The following is a 20,168-nucleotide window of genomic DNA, read 5'->3' on the forward strand; positions in this document are numbered from 1 at the left end:
GCCTCAAAAAAAAAAAAAAAAGAAAAGAAAAAGAAAAGAAAACACACTAATACAAGCTCTATGCACAGCAGAGGGCCATTACAAACCTTATTGATGCTGTAAATTTTGGGGTGAAGTATTTTCTACCTGACTGGGGTCCATATAAACTTCTCCTTTCTCTGACCTCCTAATGGCCCTGGTAACACTGGCCCTGGTCAAATACATTGCTGTTTTCCATGCACGAATTCTTTGTTATCTAAGTGCAATGAAGATGGAGGCCAGGGCTCTAATTCAACTCTGCTGCTAATATATAGGATCTTGAGCCAGTGACTTTGACCTGTTTCTTCATGTGGCTTCCTTGCTATTCCTTCAGCACACCAGCTACATGCCCGCCTCAGAGCAAAAAATGCTTTTGACCACATACATGCTAACAAAACTACATATTCATTTACCCTCAGACCCACAAGCCCACTTCTACAAATTTACTCTGAAGATATACCTCCACAAAAGTGAAATAACATATTCATGAGGTTACTCACTATATCATTCTATACAAATTCTATAAAATATTAAAAACTTAGAAACAACCTATATGTTCATCCATAGAGACTGGTTGAATAAACTAAGGTACACCTTTACAATAGTATTACATGAGCAAGGAAAGAAGAGGGGCAAAAGAGGAAGGAGGGAAGAAAAAGGAAGAGAAAAAAAAGATTTTTTCTTTTCTTTTTTTTTTCTTTTTTTTGAGACTGAGTCTCGCTCTGTCACCCAGGCTGGAGTGCAGTGGTGCAATCTCGGCTCACTGCAAGCTCCGCCTCCCGGGTTCACACTATTCTCCTGCCTCAGCCTCCCGAGCAGCTGGGACTACAGGCGCCCGCCACCACACCCAGCTAATTCTTTTGTATTTTTAGTAGAGATGGGGTTTCACCGTGTTAGCCAGGATGGTCTCGATCTCCTGACCTCGTGATCCACCTGCCTCAGCCTCTGAAAGTGCTAGGATTACAGGCGTGAGCCACCACACCCGGCAGATTTTTTTCTTTTTAAAGAGACAGGGTCTCACTTTGTCACCCAGGCTGGAGTGCAGTAGCACTATCATTACTCATTGCTGCCTCGAATTCCTAGGTTCAAGTGATCCTCCTGCTTCAGCCTCCCAAGAGGCTAGGATTACAGGCCCATGCCACCACACTTGGCTAATTTTTAGATTTTTCGTAGAGACAGGATTTCACAATCTTGCCCAGGTGGGTCTTGAACTCCTAGGCTCAAGTGATCCTCCCCATTCAGCCTCCCAAAGTACTGGGATTACATGCATGAGCCACCATAACTGGCCAAGAAAAAGATTTCTATGAACCAAAGTAGAAAACTGCCCAGGCTACGTTGTTAACTAAAAAAGCAAGATGGAAAATAATTATTATATATATATAGTAAATTACATATATAAATGATGTAAAATAATATATATATAATGCTACTTCTTATATAAGAAAGGAGAAACTAAAGTATAAATATTCACTTATTTTTGGAAAAAGAAACACAGGAAAGATACTCCAGAAACCAATGACAATGGTTAGCTATAGAGTAAGTGGGAATGTGGTGCCAGAGAGTAAGAATTTTCTTGGTTTTGACTTTTGAACTTTTTTTTAAAGGGATGGGGTTTTACCCTGTCACTCAGGCTGGAGTGCAGTGGCATGATCACAGCTCACTGCAGTCTTGAACTCCTAGACTCAAATGATCCGCCTGCCTCAGCCTCCCAAGTAACTGGGACTACAGGTATGAACCACTATAACTGGCTAATTTGAAAAAAAAAACAAACTTTTTTTTTAGAGACAGGGTCTCACGGTCTCACTATATTGCCCAGGTTGTCTTGAACTCTCCCACCCCAGCCTCCCAAGGGGCTGGGATTACAAGCACAAGCCACCACATCTGGCTGAATCATGTATTTTTACTTATTCAAAAATCAGATGAAAAGAGAAAGCAAACCATAAAACTGAATATAAACAGAAATGAATGGCTTTAATTCTATATTAAAAGCATGTACAAGAAAGAATCCAAGAAACATTTCTTGATTAAAGAAAAAACCAGCCAGGCATGGTGGTGCATGCCTGTAGTTCCAGCTACTTGGGAAGCTGAGGCAGGAGGATCACTTAAGCCCGGGAGATCAAGGCTGCAGTGAGCTCTGATTGCATCACTACACTCTAGCCTGGACCACAGAGTGAGACTCTGTCATCAAAAAAAAAAAAGCAAGCAACCACATACAAAAATGAATTCAGGAAATATTTAAATAGTGCTCTGACTATATTCCTTAGAGAGATATGTTCTAAGGACATAAAGAATTGCAAAACAAACAAACAAAACCAAATACTGTACTTATTTATTGCTAACAGAATTGGATTGGCAATTCTGAAATTTTTAATAGACTAAATGAGTAAATATATTGAGGTTCTTGAGAACCAGAGTTCTTACCGTGTGAGAAGGGAAATACAATTGTAAAGGGGAAAAGATGAGAATTCAGTGGTATTAGATAAAATTATTGTTATCTATTGTTATCTATTGTTATTATTGTTGTTATAAACAACAGAAATGTATTGCTAGTTTTGGAGGCTAGGAAGTCCAAAAGGAAGGCACCAGCATATTCAACTCCTGGTGAGGGCCCATTCCTCATAGCTGGTGCCTTCTGTGTCCTCACATGGCATAAAGGCAACAGGACTCCCTCAAGCCTCTTTTCTAAGAGCACTAATCCCATTCATGAGGAAGCCACCCTCATGACCTAATCACCTCCTACAGGCCCCACCTCTTAATACCAATACCGTCAAGATTAAGTTTCAACATATAAATTCTGGGGGGACATGAACATTCAGATCATAACAGCAGGATATTCATATAAGCCTCAAAGTATCAGCTCACAGACTACTTAATTACAAAAAGGAAGAGTAGCTTTTCAACTGAGAAATATGATGCTAATCAAACTTAGCATCACTAATAATGGAACAAATCCACAATATATTAATCCTGACATGATGCAGTGGGAAATATCACCTATGTAGTAATCTTGCCAAGAATTTTAAATCTGATTACAACCATGAGAAAATACAGAAATCCAGATTGTAAGCATCATGCTAACGACCAGCTTGATGTCTTCAAAGATGTTACTGTCATGAAAGATCAAAAAAAGAACAGAGAAACTACCCTAGTTTAAAGGAGATTAACAGACATAACCACAAAATGTAATACTTGATCTTTGATTGAATCCTGAGGGTTTTTCAAAGAACACATTACTGATGAGACATTGGGGAAGTTTTACTAGAAAAGCTTATTACCTAATATTATTGTATCATGTTAAATTTCTTGGGCATAATAACAACACTGTGATTATATAGGAGAATGTCCAAGTTCTTAGGAGTTGCGTGATAACCTGTGGGAAGATGAAGTGTCATGGTGTCTGTAACTTACTGTCAAATGGTTCTGAATTTTTTTAAAGTATTTTCTAAATACAATGTGTTATCCTGGATAGGATCCCATAATAGTAAAAAAACATTAGTAGAAAAATTGGTGAAATCCAAACAAAGTATACAATTTAGTTAATCATAATGTACTCATGTTAAGTACTTAGTTTTAACAACTAAACCAAGGTTAAGTAAGATGTTAACAGGAGAAACTGGGTAAAAGATGTACAGGATCTCTCCATATTAAAGATGCAACTTTTATGTAAGTCCAAAACTATTCCAAAATTAAAAGTTTATTTTAAAAATAGATACTTAGAGAGATAAAGTAAACGTGACACAATATTAACAATTGGTAAATCTAGGTGACAAGCGCATGGATGTTTACTGGCCAATTCTTTCCACTTTTCTGTAGGCTTAAAATTTGTCGAAATGAAGTGTTAAAAGAAAATAAAACTACTGAAGGTTAAAAGTAAAGGAATGGAAAAGATAGTCTGCATGGACGTTAACCAAAAGATAGCTGGTGTTACTATATTGTTAGGCAAAGTGGCCTTTAGGCAAAAAATAAATTAATTAAAAATAAAGAGAAACGGCCGGGCGCAGTGGCTCACGCCTATAATCCCAGCACCTTGGGAGGCCAAGGCAGGTGGATCACGAGGTCAGGAATTCGAGACCAGCCTGGCCAAAATGGTGAAACCCTGTCTCTACTAAAAATACAAAAATTAGCCGGGCATGGTGGCATGCGCCTGTAATCCCAGCTACTCGGGAGGCTGAGGCAGGAGAATCACTTGAACCTGGGAGGCAGAGGTTGCAATGAGCCAAGATCGTGCCACTGCACTCCAGCCTGGGCAAAAAAGAAACACTTTCTAACTAGAAAAAGTTCAACTTACCAAAAGGAATACAATCTGAATTTACATGTACCTAACAAAACAGCCTCAAAATATATATATAAAACAAAAACCATCAGAATTATAACAAGATACAGGTAAATTCCATTGTAATGAGAGATTTTGGTATACCTCTCAAAAACAGAAAGAGAGAAAACAGTAAGGATATAGGTTTGAACAATTCAATCCACAACTCTGACCTAATGGACACATACAGAACTTTTACATTTACAGAATACATATTTTTTTCAAGCTCAAATGCAACATTTATAAAAACTGACATATACTGGGCCAGAAAGCTTATCTCTAGTGACCAGAGGAGGCAAAAGGCAGACCTCTGTGGTGCTGGCACTGTGCCATTCTTCAACTGTTTGGTGACTGTGCAGGTGTTTGCTTTGTTAATAAATTCTTTTTTTGGAGGTGGAGAGAGAAAGGGAGTTCATTTTTTTTGTGTGTATATTATATATTTTTTGCTCACTTTTTGTGTATATGCATTACATTTCAAAACTTAAAAAGAGTTAAAATCCTCTAGGAAGGCACTAACATACTAAGTTATATATAATAACATTATTATTACACACCCAATTATATTATTGTTAATAATAGAATAAGCCCAGTGTAGCCTGTTTTTCCTTCAGCATTTCAACTAACTGCTGCTTCTTCTGTTGAGTACCAGATGAAGTAATGGGCTTATGCTCAGATGACTCCTTATACAAAACATTTGTATCTCTACACATGAGAAGCATATTCAGCACAGCAAGAAGCTTATTCTAAGAGAGACACACAGAAATCAATATTGAAAAAACAAAGGATCCATGAATCTCAACTCACACTTAATCCGAAACAGTACAGGTTCATAAGATGAACACAATCACAATATTATTTTCCTTTCTCTCTCTTTTTTTTTTTTCTGGCCAAGCACATATAGTTTAATTTTCCTAAGTTAAACACAAGTAGGTTTGTGTTTAGGCAACAGAAAGTATTACTTAATTTCAGAAATAATTAAGGCTTTGCAGATCAGAGAGGACAGCAAAAGAATCTAGAGGAATGCAAACAAAGAATCAGTTGCCCCAAAGGAACCAATACAAAGGACATGATTACAGACTACAGTAATCTGAAGCCAATATACCTTGATATCCATCATCTTCTTCTTCTTCAACGGTAACATTCACTAAAGACTTACTACTTGCCAGGCATGGTGTTATGATTTTCCTAGATCAGTTCACCTAAACATCTCACAATAAGCCTACAAGGTACCAGTATTAGTTCCATTTTATAGATGAAGAACTGCAGCTCCGAGTAATTGGCCAAGAGCACCCTAGTAGCAAAAAGAAGAACTGGAAATCTAACCTAGCTAGTCTGATTTCAGAGCATGCGCTCTTACCCCACTATGCTATAGTGCCTGTCCCTAGTAGATAAGTGATTATTTGCACTTGATGATTTCTAAGGATTTTCAGTTCTAACATCCTATGACTGGCTTCAATAAATCTGTGATAAACCATACGACTAGGCCTAGTGGTCCCTAATTGCGGAGAGCAAAATAAGGAAGCTCAATAAACTCCATTTACATAACCTCAGTTAGAATTCAGGTTCCTCTGGGTTATCAAAATTGTTCTTTCTCCATATTAAACTCATCAAAATTAGAAAGGGTTTCTCCTGTTAGTCAATGCCTTACATTTTTTCCTCATATGAAGACAGATGGCGCAGATATTAAAAGACATTCCATCAAGAATAAAAGAATAAATCTGTAATACAGTCAGCATGACCTCTATTTTATTGATTGACTGATTGATTGAGACAGAGATTCACTCTTGTTGCCTAGGCTGGAGTGCAATGGCACGGTCTCAGCTCACTGCAACCTCGGTCTCCCAGGTTCAAGCGATTCTCCTGCCTCAGCCTCCCAAGTAGCTGGGATTACAGGTGCCCGCCACCATGCCAAGCTAATTTTTGTATTTTTAGTAGAGACAGGGTTTCACCATGTTGGTCAGGCTGGTCTCAAACTCCTGACCTCAGGTGACCGCCCACCTCAGCCTCCCAAAGTGCTGGGATTATAGGTGTGAGCCACCACACCCAACCAGCATGACCTTTAAACACAATTGGACTTAAGACAAATTTAGTAAATGCAGATTTGTGGCGGGGGGGAGGGGGGAATCTTCTTTTAAAATGCCCACATTTAGTGTAGGTGAAATACACTGCTTATAAAATATTGATATTAGCCTTGAAGAAGCCATTATTGGTTCTTAGTTGAATATATTAAAGCTTTAAAAAGTCTTATAAAATACAGGACCTATTTGTTCTTTATACAAAATACTTAGTAATTGAAGTCAAGTCAAAATATTCTCGTTTGTTCTTTTAAATCACGAAGTCCTCTTCATTTAAAAAAAAAAGCTGCTAATTTACTATTTTTCTTTTTTAAAAAAAATACGGCTAACTCCATAAATGAATATACCATAAAAAGCTGTTAGGTACACCTTAGCCTTCATAAAAGTATAAACTATAAAGTACACCTCATAAAAGAAGCACACTGACACTTTTATGTTCATCTTAAAAACTAGAAACTTCCAGGAAATAGCAACAATTTGTTTTTTAAAAAGAGTTTGGCAAAAACCATTTCTCTTGGACACCCAAAGAAGGGGAAAAAGAATTTATTAGGTCCAGGAATCAAAGATGACTTGATAGAATTATGATTACATGCAGAATTGGATGGTTAGAAATGAAATCAATCTATTTAGGTCCAGCCTAAGGTTCTGATAGCCAATCAGTAGACACAATCAGAGTAGTAGTATTCCTAAGAAACCAGGATAAATCTCCAATGTGCATGAGTTTAATGAACCAGATAGATTATTGTATCGCCAATATCCACCCTTATCCCGTTCTCAGTCAGATGAATTTTCTTGCTCATGAGGTCCACATTGAAAACAGCATGCTCAGAAATGGGGGTCTTCTCGGTATGCTCTTTTCCCAGGACAGGAACTCGTCGAGGCCCCAACAGTGGATCATCAAATCTCATCAGTTTCACTTTGGAAAGGTCTACAACAAAATAAATTATCAATATAAGCATTTAATTACAGTCACTCAAACCCTGGAAGCAGTCTGAGAACTCACGTTTTAAATACGCTGGTTGTTATATCTAAACAAAAATATTTTCTTCAGATTATTAAATAAAAGCCATGCTGGGTGCGGTGGCTCACACCTGTAATCCTAGCACTTTGGAAGGCTGAGGCGGGTGAATCACTTGAGGACAGGAATTCGAGACCAGCCTGACCAACATGGCGAAATGCCATCTCTACTAAAAACACAAAAAAATTAGCTGGGCCTGGTGATGGGCGCCTGTGATCCCAGCTACTTGGGAGGCTGAGACAGGAAAATCGCTTGAACCTGGAAGGCAGAGGTTACAGTGAGCCAAGATCGCACCATTGCACGCAAGCCTGGGCAACAAAGTGAGACTCTACCTCAAAAACAAACAAACAAACAAACAAAGCAGTGGCCGGGTATGGTGGCTCATCCCTTTAATCCCAGCACTTTGGGAGGCTGAGGCAGGCAGATCACGAGGTCAGGAGATCGAGACCATCCTGGCCAACGTGGTGAAACCCCATCTCTACTAAAATACAAAAAATTAGCCGGGCATGGTGGTGCATGCCTGTAGTCCCAGCTAGTCGGGAGGCTGAGGCAGTGGAATCGCTTGAACCCAGGAGGCAGAGGTTGCAGTGAGCCAAGATCGTGCCACTGCACTCCAGCCTGGCGACAGAGCAAGATTCTGTGGCAAAAAAAAAAAAAAACAAAAAAAACAACCTCAGGAGCAAAGCTGAAATGTAGCAAATCTTCATCGCCTTTCAGCTTTTACCCAGATCAAAGTGTCAGAGATTCTGACATCTCCTGTAATTATAAACTAAGAGAGAGAAAGAATTGTATTTTTTAGCATTATCCTATATGGTCTCTCAAATCATTTTTATATGCTTCAATTAACCACTGTATAGAATATCAAAAAATCTAAAACTTATCCCTTTCTTGAGCTCCCTGGAATATACTAAACCTGCAAGAATTGTAGCTTTTCTCAGAGATACTTTTGGATAAATAATGACTACTCTAAGAAATGGCACTACCAGTTTCTCATTTGCTCAAAAGATTAAAGTATTTGTATTAACAAGTTGTTGAGACAAGGAGAGCGGGGACAAGGCAGAGAAAGGACAGAAATTTAAGCTTTCAGAATTTTAAGCTTTAGGATGAGCTTTAATACCCACCCTGCTTGAGATTTTCCTAATCTGCTCTTAAGCAAGCTGAAAAAATAGCGCCTGACAAAAACAAAAAAACAAAAAAAGCACCTGTCCCTTGAACAACTTTATAATACAACAGTCCTGCCAACAACTGAGCCCAAAAGAAGTATATTTATTTCAGCAATTCTGAGACTTCCCAACATCAAATGGTTTTATTTCATATGGCAGAAAAACACCAGAAATGACTACAAATGCTGATTCTGGGTTTATATCTCATTCTAAGTGTAGCATGCCTAGTTATCCTTAACCTGATCCATAGAAATAGAAGATATTTTCTGAATTACTTCCCACCTCTTTCGAAACACACCTGAGCTACACTCCCTCATGTTGACTTGACAGTACAAAGCTTAGCATAAGAGGGATAAGAGATAAAAGAAGACGTTAATGCAGCTGGTGGCTATGCCAAGAATACAAGTTATCCATGCAGTCTGTTCTCTTTGGGAAACAAAGACCGAAGGACTGCAAGTTTAGAGAAGGGGCTTATAGAACAATTACCTGTGACTACCACAAAAGCAAACCCTGTCTAAGAGTCTTTGGAGAGTTTCTGCAGGGACCATACAATCTATTCCCAGACATAGTACAAGCCCTGAAAATTAAAATGGGAAGAGAGCAGGCACAATCTTCATGACAGCCACGATCTTATTTTGGGGAAGAATACAATTAATTTTAACAGCTATTGCAATTCAACTTACACATCAGTGGTACCAAATATTTTGCTATAGATGCAGTGACAAGTTCTGCCAGCAGATTTTATGCATAAGGCCTTTTACTGCGGATCTGCCTCTGCCTCTCTCTCTCATACACACACACTCTTTCTCTCTAAAACAGACCTCCCTCATTATTCCAAGCAATTCTGAATCAAACTAGTTCAAAGAAACCTTAATACTCAATCAGGCTTCTAAGTGACAAAACATATTTGCTTTGATGTTTCACCACGTAGTTCATTACTGTCCATAGATTCGTAGAGCTTTCTTAGTGGTTTAACTGTCTTTTATCCCAGACTTCTCTTACCATTGAAACTGTTGAAATTTAAGTCTGAACTACATAAGATTTAAGGCTCTTAGAGAAAAGATGAGAGTGATTGTAAGTCCCTAGGGACTGACAATGAGAAATGAAGGCCTTCACTTCCAAGTTATTAGTTCATATATGGCATGGGTTGTGAGTGATTCAAATTTATTATCATCAAATAGTTTACTCAGTGGCCTTTGTGGAATGAAATGATAGTTTTAGTTCAGTTCCTCCCGGACCCAGATCATAATTACCCTCAATACAACTGGCACTAATTGGACAATTTGCTGTCTATTGCAGCAAACAGACCAATAACTATGTTACTGAATTTAACTCCTCTTCCATCTCATATACTCAATATACTCAGGCCTTTTAGATATCAAGGCATCCTGAGGGCTTTTGGTAAAGTATCAAGGTTAGATCTCTTCTGCAGATACTTATAGGAATAGCAATTTCAAACTCTCTCTAATGTTTCTATTTTCTAAAATTTACAACAGCTACTAACATCAAACTTAAGACACCTTAGATAATATTTTTCACAGCTAGTATGACAAAGGAGATAAGAATTATGCCAAAGGCTCAATGAGAAAAGACAAGAAATAGGAAATACGTTTCAGTACAATTCTGCAGAACCTAGTCAGTGCTATATTTGAGTACATTTAAAACAGAGGTAGATTTAACATAATATAATACAATTTTCAATACAGAAATACATCCTTTTATGTGCTATAACATCATAATAATCCTATCCAGGCAGGGCCGGTGTCTCATGCCTGTGATCCCAGCACTTTGGGAGGCCAAGACAGGCAGATCACTTGAGGGAGCTCAAGACTAGCCTGGCCAAGTTGGCAAAGCCCTGTCTCTACTAAAAATAGAAAAATTAGCCAGGTGTGGTGGCTTATGCCTATAATCTCAGCTACTCAGGAGGCTGAGGCATGAGAATTGCTTGTATCTGGGAGATGGAGGTTGCAGTGAGCTGAGATTGTGCCACTGCACTCCAGCCTGGGTGACAGAGGGAGACTCTATCTCAAAATAAGTAAATAAATACAATCCTATCCAGCGGGTCCACACAAATATCTATTTTCTTTAAAAGCCACTATCATGCTCTTTCTGCTTCTTGTGGCCTATAAGTTCTGAGGATGAAGCTATCATTCTATGGTACCTAGTTCACTGAGAGGACATAATAAATGCATATAACAACATGATGAAACTTGAAAATATTTTGCTAAGTGAAATAAGCTAGACACAAAAGGAAAAATATTGTGTGATTCCAATTATATGAGGTACTGAGAACAGTCAAATACATAGAGGTAGGAAGTAGAACAGTGTGGTGCGAATGTAAATTTGTATAGCCACTATAAAAAACAGTATGGAGGTTCCTCAAAGCATTAAAAATAGAACTACAATATGATCAAGCAATCCCACTACTGGACATTTATCCAGTAAGAAATGAAGAAATGGAATCAGTATGTTGAAGAGATATCTGTACTCCCATGTTTATTGCAGCACTATTCACAATAGCCAAGATATGCAATCAACCTAAGTGTCCATCAACCGATGAATGAAAAGAGAAAATGTGGTATACAATGAAATATTATGCAGACATAAAAAAGAATGAAGTCCTGTCATTTGTGACAACATGGATGAGGCTGGAAGACATTATATTAAGTGAAATAAGACAGGCACAGAATGACAAATATCTCATGATCTCACTCACATGTGGAATCTAAAAAAGTTGATCTCACTGAAGTAGAGTAGAATCATGGTTATCAGAGGCTGGGAAGGATGGAAGAGAGGGGACTGGAAGGAGTTTGATCAACAGGTACAAAGTTTTAATTAAATGGGAGGAATAAGTTAAACTGTTCCATTACACAGTAGATGACTACAGTTCATAATAATATATGGTACATTTCAAAATAGCTGTAAGAGGAGCTGTTTGAATGTTTTCACCACAAAGAAATGATAAATGTTTGAGGTGATGGATATCTTAATTATCCTAATTTGATAATTACACATTGTAAATATGTACCAAACCTCACACTGTACTCATAGATATGTACATTTATGTGTCAAAAATAAAACTTAAAAGAAAAAAAGAAAGTAGAGCAGTGATTACCAGGGACTGGAGGGATGGAGAATGGGAGTTATTATTTAATGGGTATAGGGTTTCAATTTGGGATGATGACGAAGTTGTAGAGATGGATGGTGGTGATGGTTTCACAACAATGTGAATGTATTCAAGCCTCCTGAACTGTACACATAAAAATGACTAAAATAGTAAATGTTATGTTAGGTATATTTTACCACAATTAAAAAACACGTCTATAAACAACAACATCCCTAACCCTAGTATACTGTTGCTGCTGATGCTCTGTACACAGAGAAACAAAAGCAACTGGTATCTCCCTCCTAGTATACCCTTTCCCCTTACCTTTATGGGTATAATGTTCAAGGCCCCATCCAAACAGTATTTTCTCCATAAATTAGTCCCTGATCGCTGCAAGTGGAAATAATCTCACGTTCTTCTGTGCTATACATTTTACCTGTACCTTTCTTACTACACTCAGCAATTTCTCCTTACATTATCATACACTTCAATAGCTTAGTTCCCTACTCCTTTACTAGATCCAGCTCCTAATGAACAGCACTCTCTGGACTCCCCAAAGCCCCAGTACATACAAAGGAGTCTCTACATACACAGTTGTCTCTACAAACACTACATATAGTAGTGTCTCACTAAGTATCCACAGAAGGGAAACAACTTCAAGATAACACAAAATAAATGACAGAATGAATTCCAAAGAGCTATTTTGTCTCCTATTTTAATTCATGTTACTACCCTAATATAGTTCCATAAATTAGGTTATTGCTAGGGATTTATAAATCTTTTTAGAACATTTTTGTAGTGATGGAAAGTGGCCAACTTTTAATTGCTATCAAAAAAAAAAAAAGACAGATAATACAAAATAGAGAATCACATTAATTTGTTTTCATAGCTCAGAAGAAAAATAAGAAAGACACACTATCTCCCTTCACACTCTGCTCATCCTAGGACCTGGCTGGATGACGAAAAGAAAAGCCATAAATTATTATACTGAATCTAATCACAAAAGATGCAGACTTATTCTTGATAATAAGTTAAGATTACTGACATATTTTACCTGGAGGCACATTGTTTAGAAGAAAGAATATGAGCTTTGGAGTCAAACAGACCTGTTTGAATTCCAGATCTAGAGTTTACTAGCTAAACAAACTTTGCAAGTTACTTAGCCTTTTTAGGCTCCAGTTCACCATCTATAAAAGGGAAATAATAAGAATACCCTCTACAATATAGAATTGTAAAAGGATTAAATGGTTAATACATGGAAGACACGCAATAACTTTTACTCTGTTTCTCTTCCTTCTCAAGGAACAAACCTGCTGGACAAGTTAGTTTAGAATATTAAGGGTATGTGTTCCTTGATTCTGAATATCTCTGAGAGACAGAAATCACTCATTACAATTTTAGAGCTACAAAGAAAGATGGAAAACTGTCTAATCCCTCTATTGTCCTCACATTAGTAAACGAAAAATCAGTTTTGAGCTTAAGTGACATGGCAAAGCCACTAAGCTACCTAGCCAGAGAGTCCCAAAAAGAATAGTTCTCTTGATTCTGAACCCAATACTTTTTCCATAATAATACACAGCTGTCCATAAGCAAGCCGGTTTCTTTTCTTTTTCCTTTCTGCTTAGAACTCACCAAATCTACAAGCTACTGACAAATAGTTTTGGGGAACAACTTACCTTTAATTCCTCGGTTCATTTTCATTAAACGCCTGATTATGGAATCACAGTTATCTCCTTGCCTGATTTCAATTTTGGTTGAGAAGTGGCCATTGGATGGCTGGGGATTCACTAGAGAAATGGACACACCAGGCTAGGAAAACAAGAAAATGATTGTTTAACTTGAATACTGCTGAGGGAGGAGGAATCTCTGCTACGTTTTCAATGCCCAATGAAAGACGGATCTAATTCTGGTATTTTAAAATCATGACTAAGGAACACTCAAATATGAAAGAAAAGCTGTACAAGCTCATGCTTATAACCAAATGCCTAGGTAAAGATGACTACAACTACATATATCAACACCAATGATGGACACTAACAATAACTACATTTTCTCTTCCACAACCACCATCATTCACTGAATCTCTACTATGTATTAGGCATTGTACTAAGCATTTTATCGACGTTAGTTCTATATCCCTGAAGTAGCTCTTTTGTACCCTTTTTCACAAAAGAGAAGCTGAGAACCAGAAAGATTAAAAATCAGCACAAGGTCACACAGCTAGTAAGTGGCAAGGTCAGGATTAAACATAAATCTATGTTGTACTTATAGAAGCTACATAGTCCAGAACCCTGTTTATTATTTTTAAGTGGAAAAAAGTCAAATGAGTCTTGTGAAAGACTTAAATACACAGTCTCTTAATAGAATACTTGAAAATGGCTTGAAATAAATATATTTGTATGAGGAACATTTTCACATACCTATCTGCATGGCTCAAATGACTGAACTATTAAAAGCTACCACATCTTAATGCAATGAGCATATTCCTTACATGATGCTAAATTCAGGAGGTATCCATGATCACGATTTCCTTATTCTTTCAAAATAGGCCTTTTCTGTTTGCTGGGTTTTCAAATGTGGCAAAAGTAAAAAAACATATCTAAGTCCTCTGCTTATCAAGACAAGGAGGGAAGTTTATAGACTCTCCCAATTGCAGTCCCCTGGACTTTGCCAAATGCTGCCAAAAACAGAATCTCCTTCCTCAAGGATCTAGATCCAGAAATACCATCTGACCAAGCAATCCCATTATTGGGTATATACCCAAAGGATTATAAACCATTCTACTATAAAGACACATGCACACGTATGTTTATTGCAGCACGGGCCACAATAGCAAAGACTTGGAACCAACCCAAATGCTCATCAATGATAGACTGGATAAAGAAAATGTGGTACATATACAGCATGGAATACTATGCAGCCATAAAAAATGATGAGTTTATGTCCTTTGTAGGGACATGGATAAAGCTGGAAACCATCATTCTCCACAAACTAACACAGGAACAGAAAACCAAACACTGCATGTTCTCACTTACAAGTGGGAGTTGAACAATGAGAACACATGGACATAGGGAGGAGAACATCACACACCAGGGCCTACTGGGGTGGGGTGGGCAACAGGAGGGACAGCGTTAAGAGAAATACCTAATGTAGATGATGGGTAGATGGGTGCAGCAATCCACCATGGCACGTGTATACCTATGTAACAAACCTGCACGTTCTGCACATGTATCCCAGAACTTAAATTAAAAAAAAAAAAAACAACAGAATATCCAAAACCTTTTTGTCTTCACCAATAATGGCCAAAAACTAAGAGGTTAAAAAAAGCTATTCCAGCATAACTTAAGATGATGCATCAATCCAGTTTATACCAAAAACAAAACAGCCTTGAAAAACAATCAAACCAAGACTCATCTGAGGTTTAAAAGCTCCTTTTAACTGTCTAAACAGGTCCTACATTTCCAGTATTTTTAAATAAAAACCAGATTTTGAAAACCATACTTTTTATTTTTAAAACCCACAAATAACATCTGATAGTTCCTATAATAGTAAAGTGAGGAAAAAGTAAGTATTGCACTGACAAAGGAATTAGGACATTTCAGGTATATCCCCATTTCTAACAATCTATGGGGTCTACAACAAACCAATCACTTAATTTCTCTGGACCCTATTTTGTTCTATTTTTTAAATGTGGGTTTAGATGTAATGATCTCTAGGTCTCTTCTGGTTTTAAAATGCAATGATTCAGTAAGATTCCTTCAACTTACTTCTATTCTAAAAACATTAAGTGGTTTCCCAGGACAGCAGTCTTCCCTGATTTTATCTTCTGCTTCGGAGGCAAACTTGACTTCTATGTGTTCTAGCTAAACAGATGGGAAAAAATGGAAGTTATTAGTATCACTTAATGTGATTCCAATTAATCATCACCTCATTTCACCAAGAACAAAACTAGGTTCTCCAGTTAACATGAAATGGTTTGTGCAATTTTATTATTTTCCATATAAATATTAAATGAAATCTGTAATCAGTTATTTAACATTCATTTTAGATGTCTCATAGTATTGTTATTTATATAGTCACATTTATTATTTTCTATAATGAAATCTGGCATCTATCTGCCATATAAAACAAAACGAAAATCAGCATAAGAGGCTTCCACTTAAGACAAATGGAAGTTCAGAAATTTATCATTTGAGAATAAAAGGCTTCCACTTAAATAAATGGAAGAAAAGCTCAGAAATATAGCACAGTGCATATGTCTGAATATAAGATGACCCTAAACATAAGGTGTGTCTGCATGGTCCAAGCGAAAAGATCCAAGAAGTTTTTTGACCTACATGAATATATATGAACATTTAGATCTACATAAAATGGATGTCATTTAATGTTTATTAATTTCATTAACTCATTTAAAATAAAATACTTAATTAGAAACAACTTTCTTCCATCTCCGTATTTCACAAAACAATTTTACTTAAATTCCAAACCTACATTTTTTTTACTTGAGTGTCTTCATTATTACTAGGACCACTTTTTGACTGCTCTAACAGTTTTCTAGAGCACATGACTTTTCCTTTTACCTAAGCTGTCTGAGACCAGCTTATTTACAATCTATATATAAAGTTGTGACTGGGGCACAAAGATTGGATGGGGAGAAATTCACAGATATGTGAAAGCTATTGGTACTGTTCTAGTTCCTGGATTGGGTAGAAAATTCATGGATGTTCATTTTATTATAAATTGGGAGGAAAAAAACACGGCAAGACATGGAACAATCATAATATATCATGAACCAAAGATTATAATTAATCCAATTCTGCAAATCAAAAGGGAGGGGGAAAAAAAGGCACCAATTCAGAGTACTCCATGAGAGGCTTGGAAAGCATTTGAATATAAGGTCTCTTAAAAATAATTTGCAGTAGAATATCCAGACATACAGTTTTTTAATGTATAATTGATTATATGTAAATTAAGAATTGATGAAATAAGATGACATATCACTTTTTTTCCTGCAACTTTTATACTCACCCATTTTTCTTCTCTCCAAAAATATTTTTGACTGACATATTTAACAAAGATACTAAACACAGAAGATGAAATTTATAAAAAGGTTTATTATAAAATAAAAGAGCTGGATTTTGTAATAACTAGTTATTACAATAGTAATTATTACTAGTTATTGTAATAACTAGTTATTACAATCCCTGGCCCTCTTACCTCAAGGGAATTAGTCAGGTAGACTATATTCTCCATAAGCACAGCCTTTTCATCAAATTCTAATTGCAAATCCAGAATACGAGGCCCCATCTTCTCCAGATTTTCCTAATAGCCAAAATGGTATGGAAAAACAAAATCACAGTAAGAATATGCTGGAAAACATACTTCCTCCAAAGTAATCATTCTTCTCTCAATTGATAAAATCTTCAGATTTCAGGAGTTAAAGGAAAGGCCTTGGACTCATGATTTCCTTTACCTACATTTGCTTGTTAATGAAATTTACTAGCTCCAAATAATTATCATTTAAAGTATTATAAGACTATAGCAGCACTGAAAAGATGGGAAGGCACAAGGTTTTCAGATTTATAAAATAAACATGGTTTTATGATTGTTTATTTAGACTGACTTAACATGCAAGCCCAAAGAATTCACTTTACAGGGAATCAACCAAATGTATGAAAATATCCCTTTAAGTTACCCAAAAAAAACCAAAATTTTAATTTTCTGAGATACCACCTTCTTAAAGCTGTTTCAGAGAATAGTGAATTAATAATATCCAAACAAAAAATCCCCAAAGATATTTCTGCAAAGTTTAAAGAAAAAAAACTCATACTACATGAGTACTCAAACATGGCACGTAAAAAATAATTTCTTATTCTTAATTTTCTTGGATAGTCGATATTTGCTGCGCAAAACAGAATCCTAGAGATCTAAGTACATATGCAGATATAACTACCTAGAACATGTTATACTTAATGAAAGTGACCTGATATTATTCTTGCTACTCACTGTTTTAGCTTACTATGCAAGTTCTATTTCTTTTTCTCATGAAAGTGCTGGAAAGTCATTTTCTTATTCCCAGATTTATTAATCCCTTCCAAAGTTTGCAAAACCACTAATTTGCCTGGCAAATCACCAATAGAATTTTTAAAATATATTACCACTCAAATGGTCTGATGCTGGTTCTTCAAATTTAAATGAGACCCTAAAGAAGCCAACTCTTGAATCTAATATCATTTTATACACACACACACACACACACACACTCTCTCTCTCTCTATACATATACACGTAACTACTTTTCAAATAGGTTTCCCTGGATTCTCTTAAAACATGTCATCAAAATTAATTGCCTTTGCAACCACCAATGGAATATTTTGTTGGATCCACATGTTGACAGAGATTTGGCATTATAACCAATGATACTAGCCACTGGGGAACCAATGAACTATGAACATACCAGCACTTATATTACAATTTGATTAGTGTAGGTCAACACAGGATTCTAAATTACTTCTGAAACTTAAAATACCCTGAGGATCAAATAGTGACTTTGGTCTAAGAGAATTAAAAACCTTTTCCAAGAATACCAATCTATTATAATATTGGAGAAGTTAAGAGGTCTGGTCTCCATCAGGCATCTGCAGCCAAGAAGATACAAGAATTAAAGGACAGTACAAGAATAACCACGATATGTTTAGTAGGCTGGAAGATACTAATTTGCATTTTTAAACAACATTTACTGAGCCTGCTTCTTCACTGGTGCTACTTAAGTGTGTTAGGTACACTACTTTATTTACTCCTCACAGCACTCCTAAAAAGTTAGGTTCTATAGTATCCTCCTTTTATGGATGAAAAATTCTGTAGCCCAGAAAATTTAAGTGATTTGTCCAAGGTCTCAAAACTAAGGAGTGACCGATACACAGAATTTCAACCAAGATTTTTCTGGCCCCGTAGCCTGAGATCTTAAGCAATATAAGCCTTCTTTCGGTTTCTTTTTGTCAAGAAATCCAATAATACATCAGCTATGTATATGAAGAAAACTAAGGGTCTAACCCAATAATTCTCAATGGTAAGAAGTGGAAGGTGATTCTGCCCCCAGCAGACATTTGGCTATGTCTGGAGATATTTTTCATTGTCATAACTAGAGGGAAAGGTAGTTCTACTGGCTTCTAATGAGTAGAAGCCAGGGATGCCATTACATATCCTACAGTGCATAAGAAAGCGCCCCACAAGAACTATCTAGCCCAAAATACCAACAGAGCTATGGTGAGACACCCTGGTCTAACCACTATAACTAATGTTTACCCTGTTAAGCTATACCTATACAAATATTGAATCCTGGTTCCAGGAATAGGGTCTAGGAAATGCAAGCCTCTATAAGCCTAATGTAAGCCAAAAGACTATGTTTCTTTCCCAAACTTGAAAGAAGGGAAGGTAGAATATGAAGGGAATAGTTCAGTGCAGCAATTCTAAACCAATTTTTCTTTCACAATAATATTTTTCACATACTCAGCAAATCCATAAGTAAACCCAAAATCTGATAGATCATTTCTCACAGCCATTGATTGAAAACTGCTATTTTAGCAGATTTCTGGCAGGAAACTATGTCCAAGGCTTTTCCCCATCCTTCTATTGTCCTGTCTAACCATTGCTCATGTGGTCACAGCTGCATAAGGTCCACAGCTTACCTTAATCATGGCAACAAATGGCATGACTTTCTTCATATATTTCTTCAGTTCTGGCATACTGCCTAGTTCACTAGCAATGACTTTGTTGTCAGGCAGTTTTCTGTTATTGGCCTAAAAAAAGGAAGGAGGGAGAGTAATGTAGAAAAAAAAGTCTCAAGAATAAGGCAGAATAGTAGATGTGACCAGGCATAGAATGGTGGCCTCTATCAACCCTTAGAGAACAGCAGAAAAGTGTTCAGCCCTAGCATCATGGGGAAGTGAAAGCTGAATGAACAATGCAGAAGGAACTCTGCTATTCTCTATAAATTGACGACACATACTTTTTAGTTTAGAAGAGAAAAAGAAGTGATTTGTGTTGAATATTTCTCCTGTTCAGAAACTAAATGGTCTCATAAAAACTTGTTTTCAAATTTCTAAAAGCATTCCATTAGTCATATTAAAATAAAAAATTACACAACTATCATACAAGTTTATATAATGTCTGCTTTTGGACACTTGGAAGAAACTGTTACCACAATTGTGAAAAGAATCCCTAGCTATTGACTTGTTAAAAACAGAATCATTTCTATCTACTCAAAAATAAATGTCCATATATCACTAATGAGTACAATCCAAGTGTGCTTTAAATGAATCTAAATTCATTTCTTTCTACAAATATTAATGGTCCCCTCAATAGAGTGAGAAACAAAGCAACTGGTCTTTTCAAAGTTTTGGGCGACTTGTTTTCCCTTTATTGTAAAAGGAAGGGTTGGGAATGAATCTAAATGAAAAGGAACATACAATACAAT

General features: G+C 36.6%; 1 protein-coding gene across 2 annotated transcripts in view; it reads right to left on the minus strand.

Moving 5' to 3' along the window:
- Positions 1-6,932: 6,932 nt before the first annotated feature.
- The window catches only part of LARS1 (leucyl-tRNA synthetase 1), a 66,758-nt gene continuing 53,522 nt past the window's right edge, over positions 6,933-20,168 (minus strand). For both annotated transcript variants that reach the window (XM_063724302.1, XM_063724303.1), the window contains 5 exons: positions 19,381-19,491; positions 16,910-17,014; positions 15,460-15,555; positions 13,369-13,501; positions 6,933-7,333 (listed from right to left, as the gene is read on the minus strand). In XM_063724302.1, the coding sequence (XP_063580372.1) occupies positions 7,128-7,333; positions 13,369-13,501; positions 15,460-15,555; positions 16,910-17,014; positions 19,381-19,491 (651 nt within the window). In that variant the 3' untranslated portion in view covers positions 6,933-7,127. The remainder of the gene's footprint in view (positions 7,334-13,368; positions 13,502-15,459; positions 15,556-16,909; positions 17,015-19,380; positions 19,492-20,168) is intronic.

This window comes from Pongo abelii, chromosome 4 (genome assembly GCF_028885655.2).
Source record: "Pongo abelii isolate AG06213 chromosome 4, NHGRI_mPonAbe1-v2.0_pri, whole genome shotgun sequence".
NCBI lineage: Eukaryota > Metazoa > Chordata > Mammalia > Primates > Hominidae > Pongo > Pongo abelii.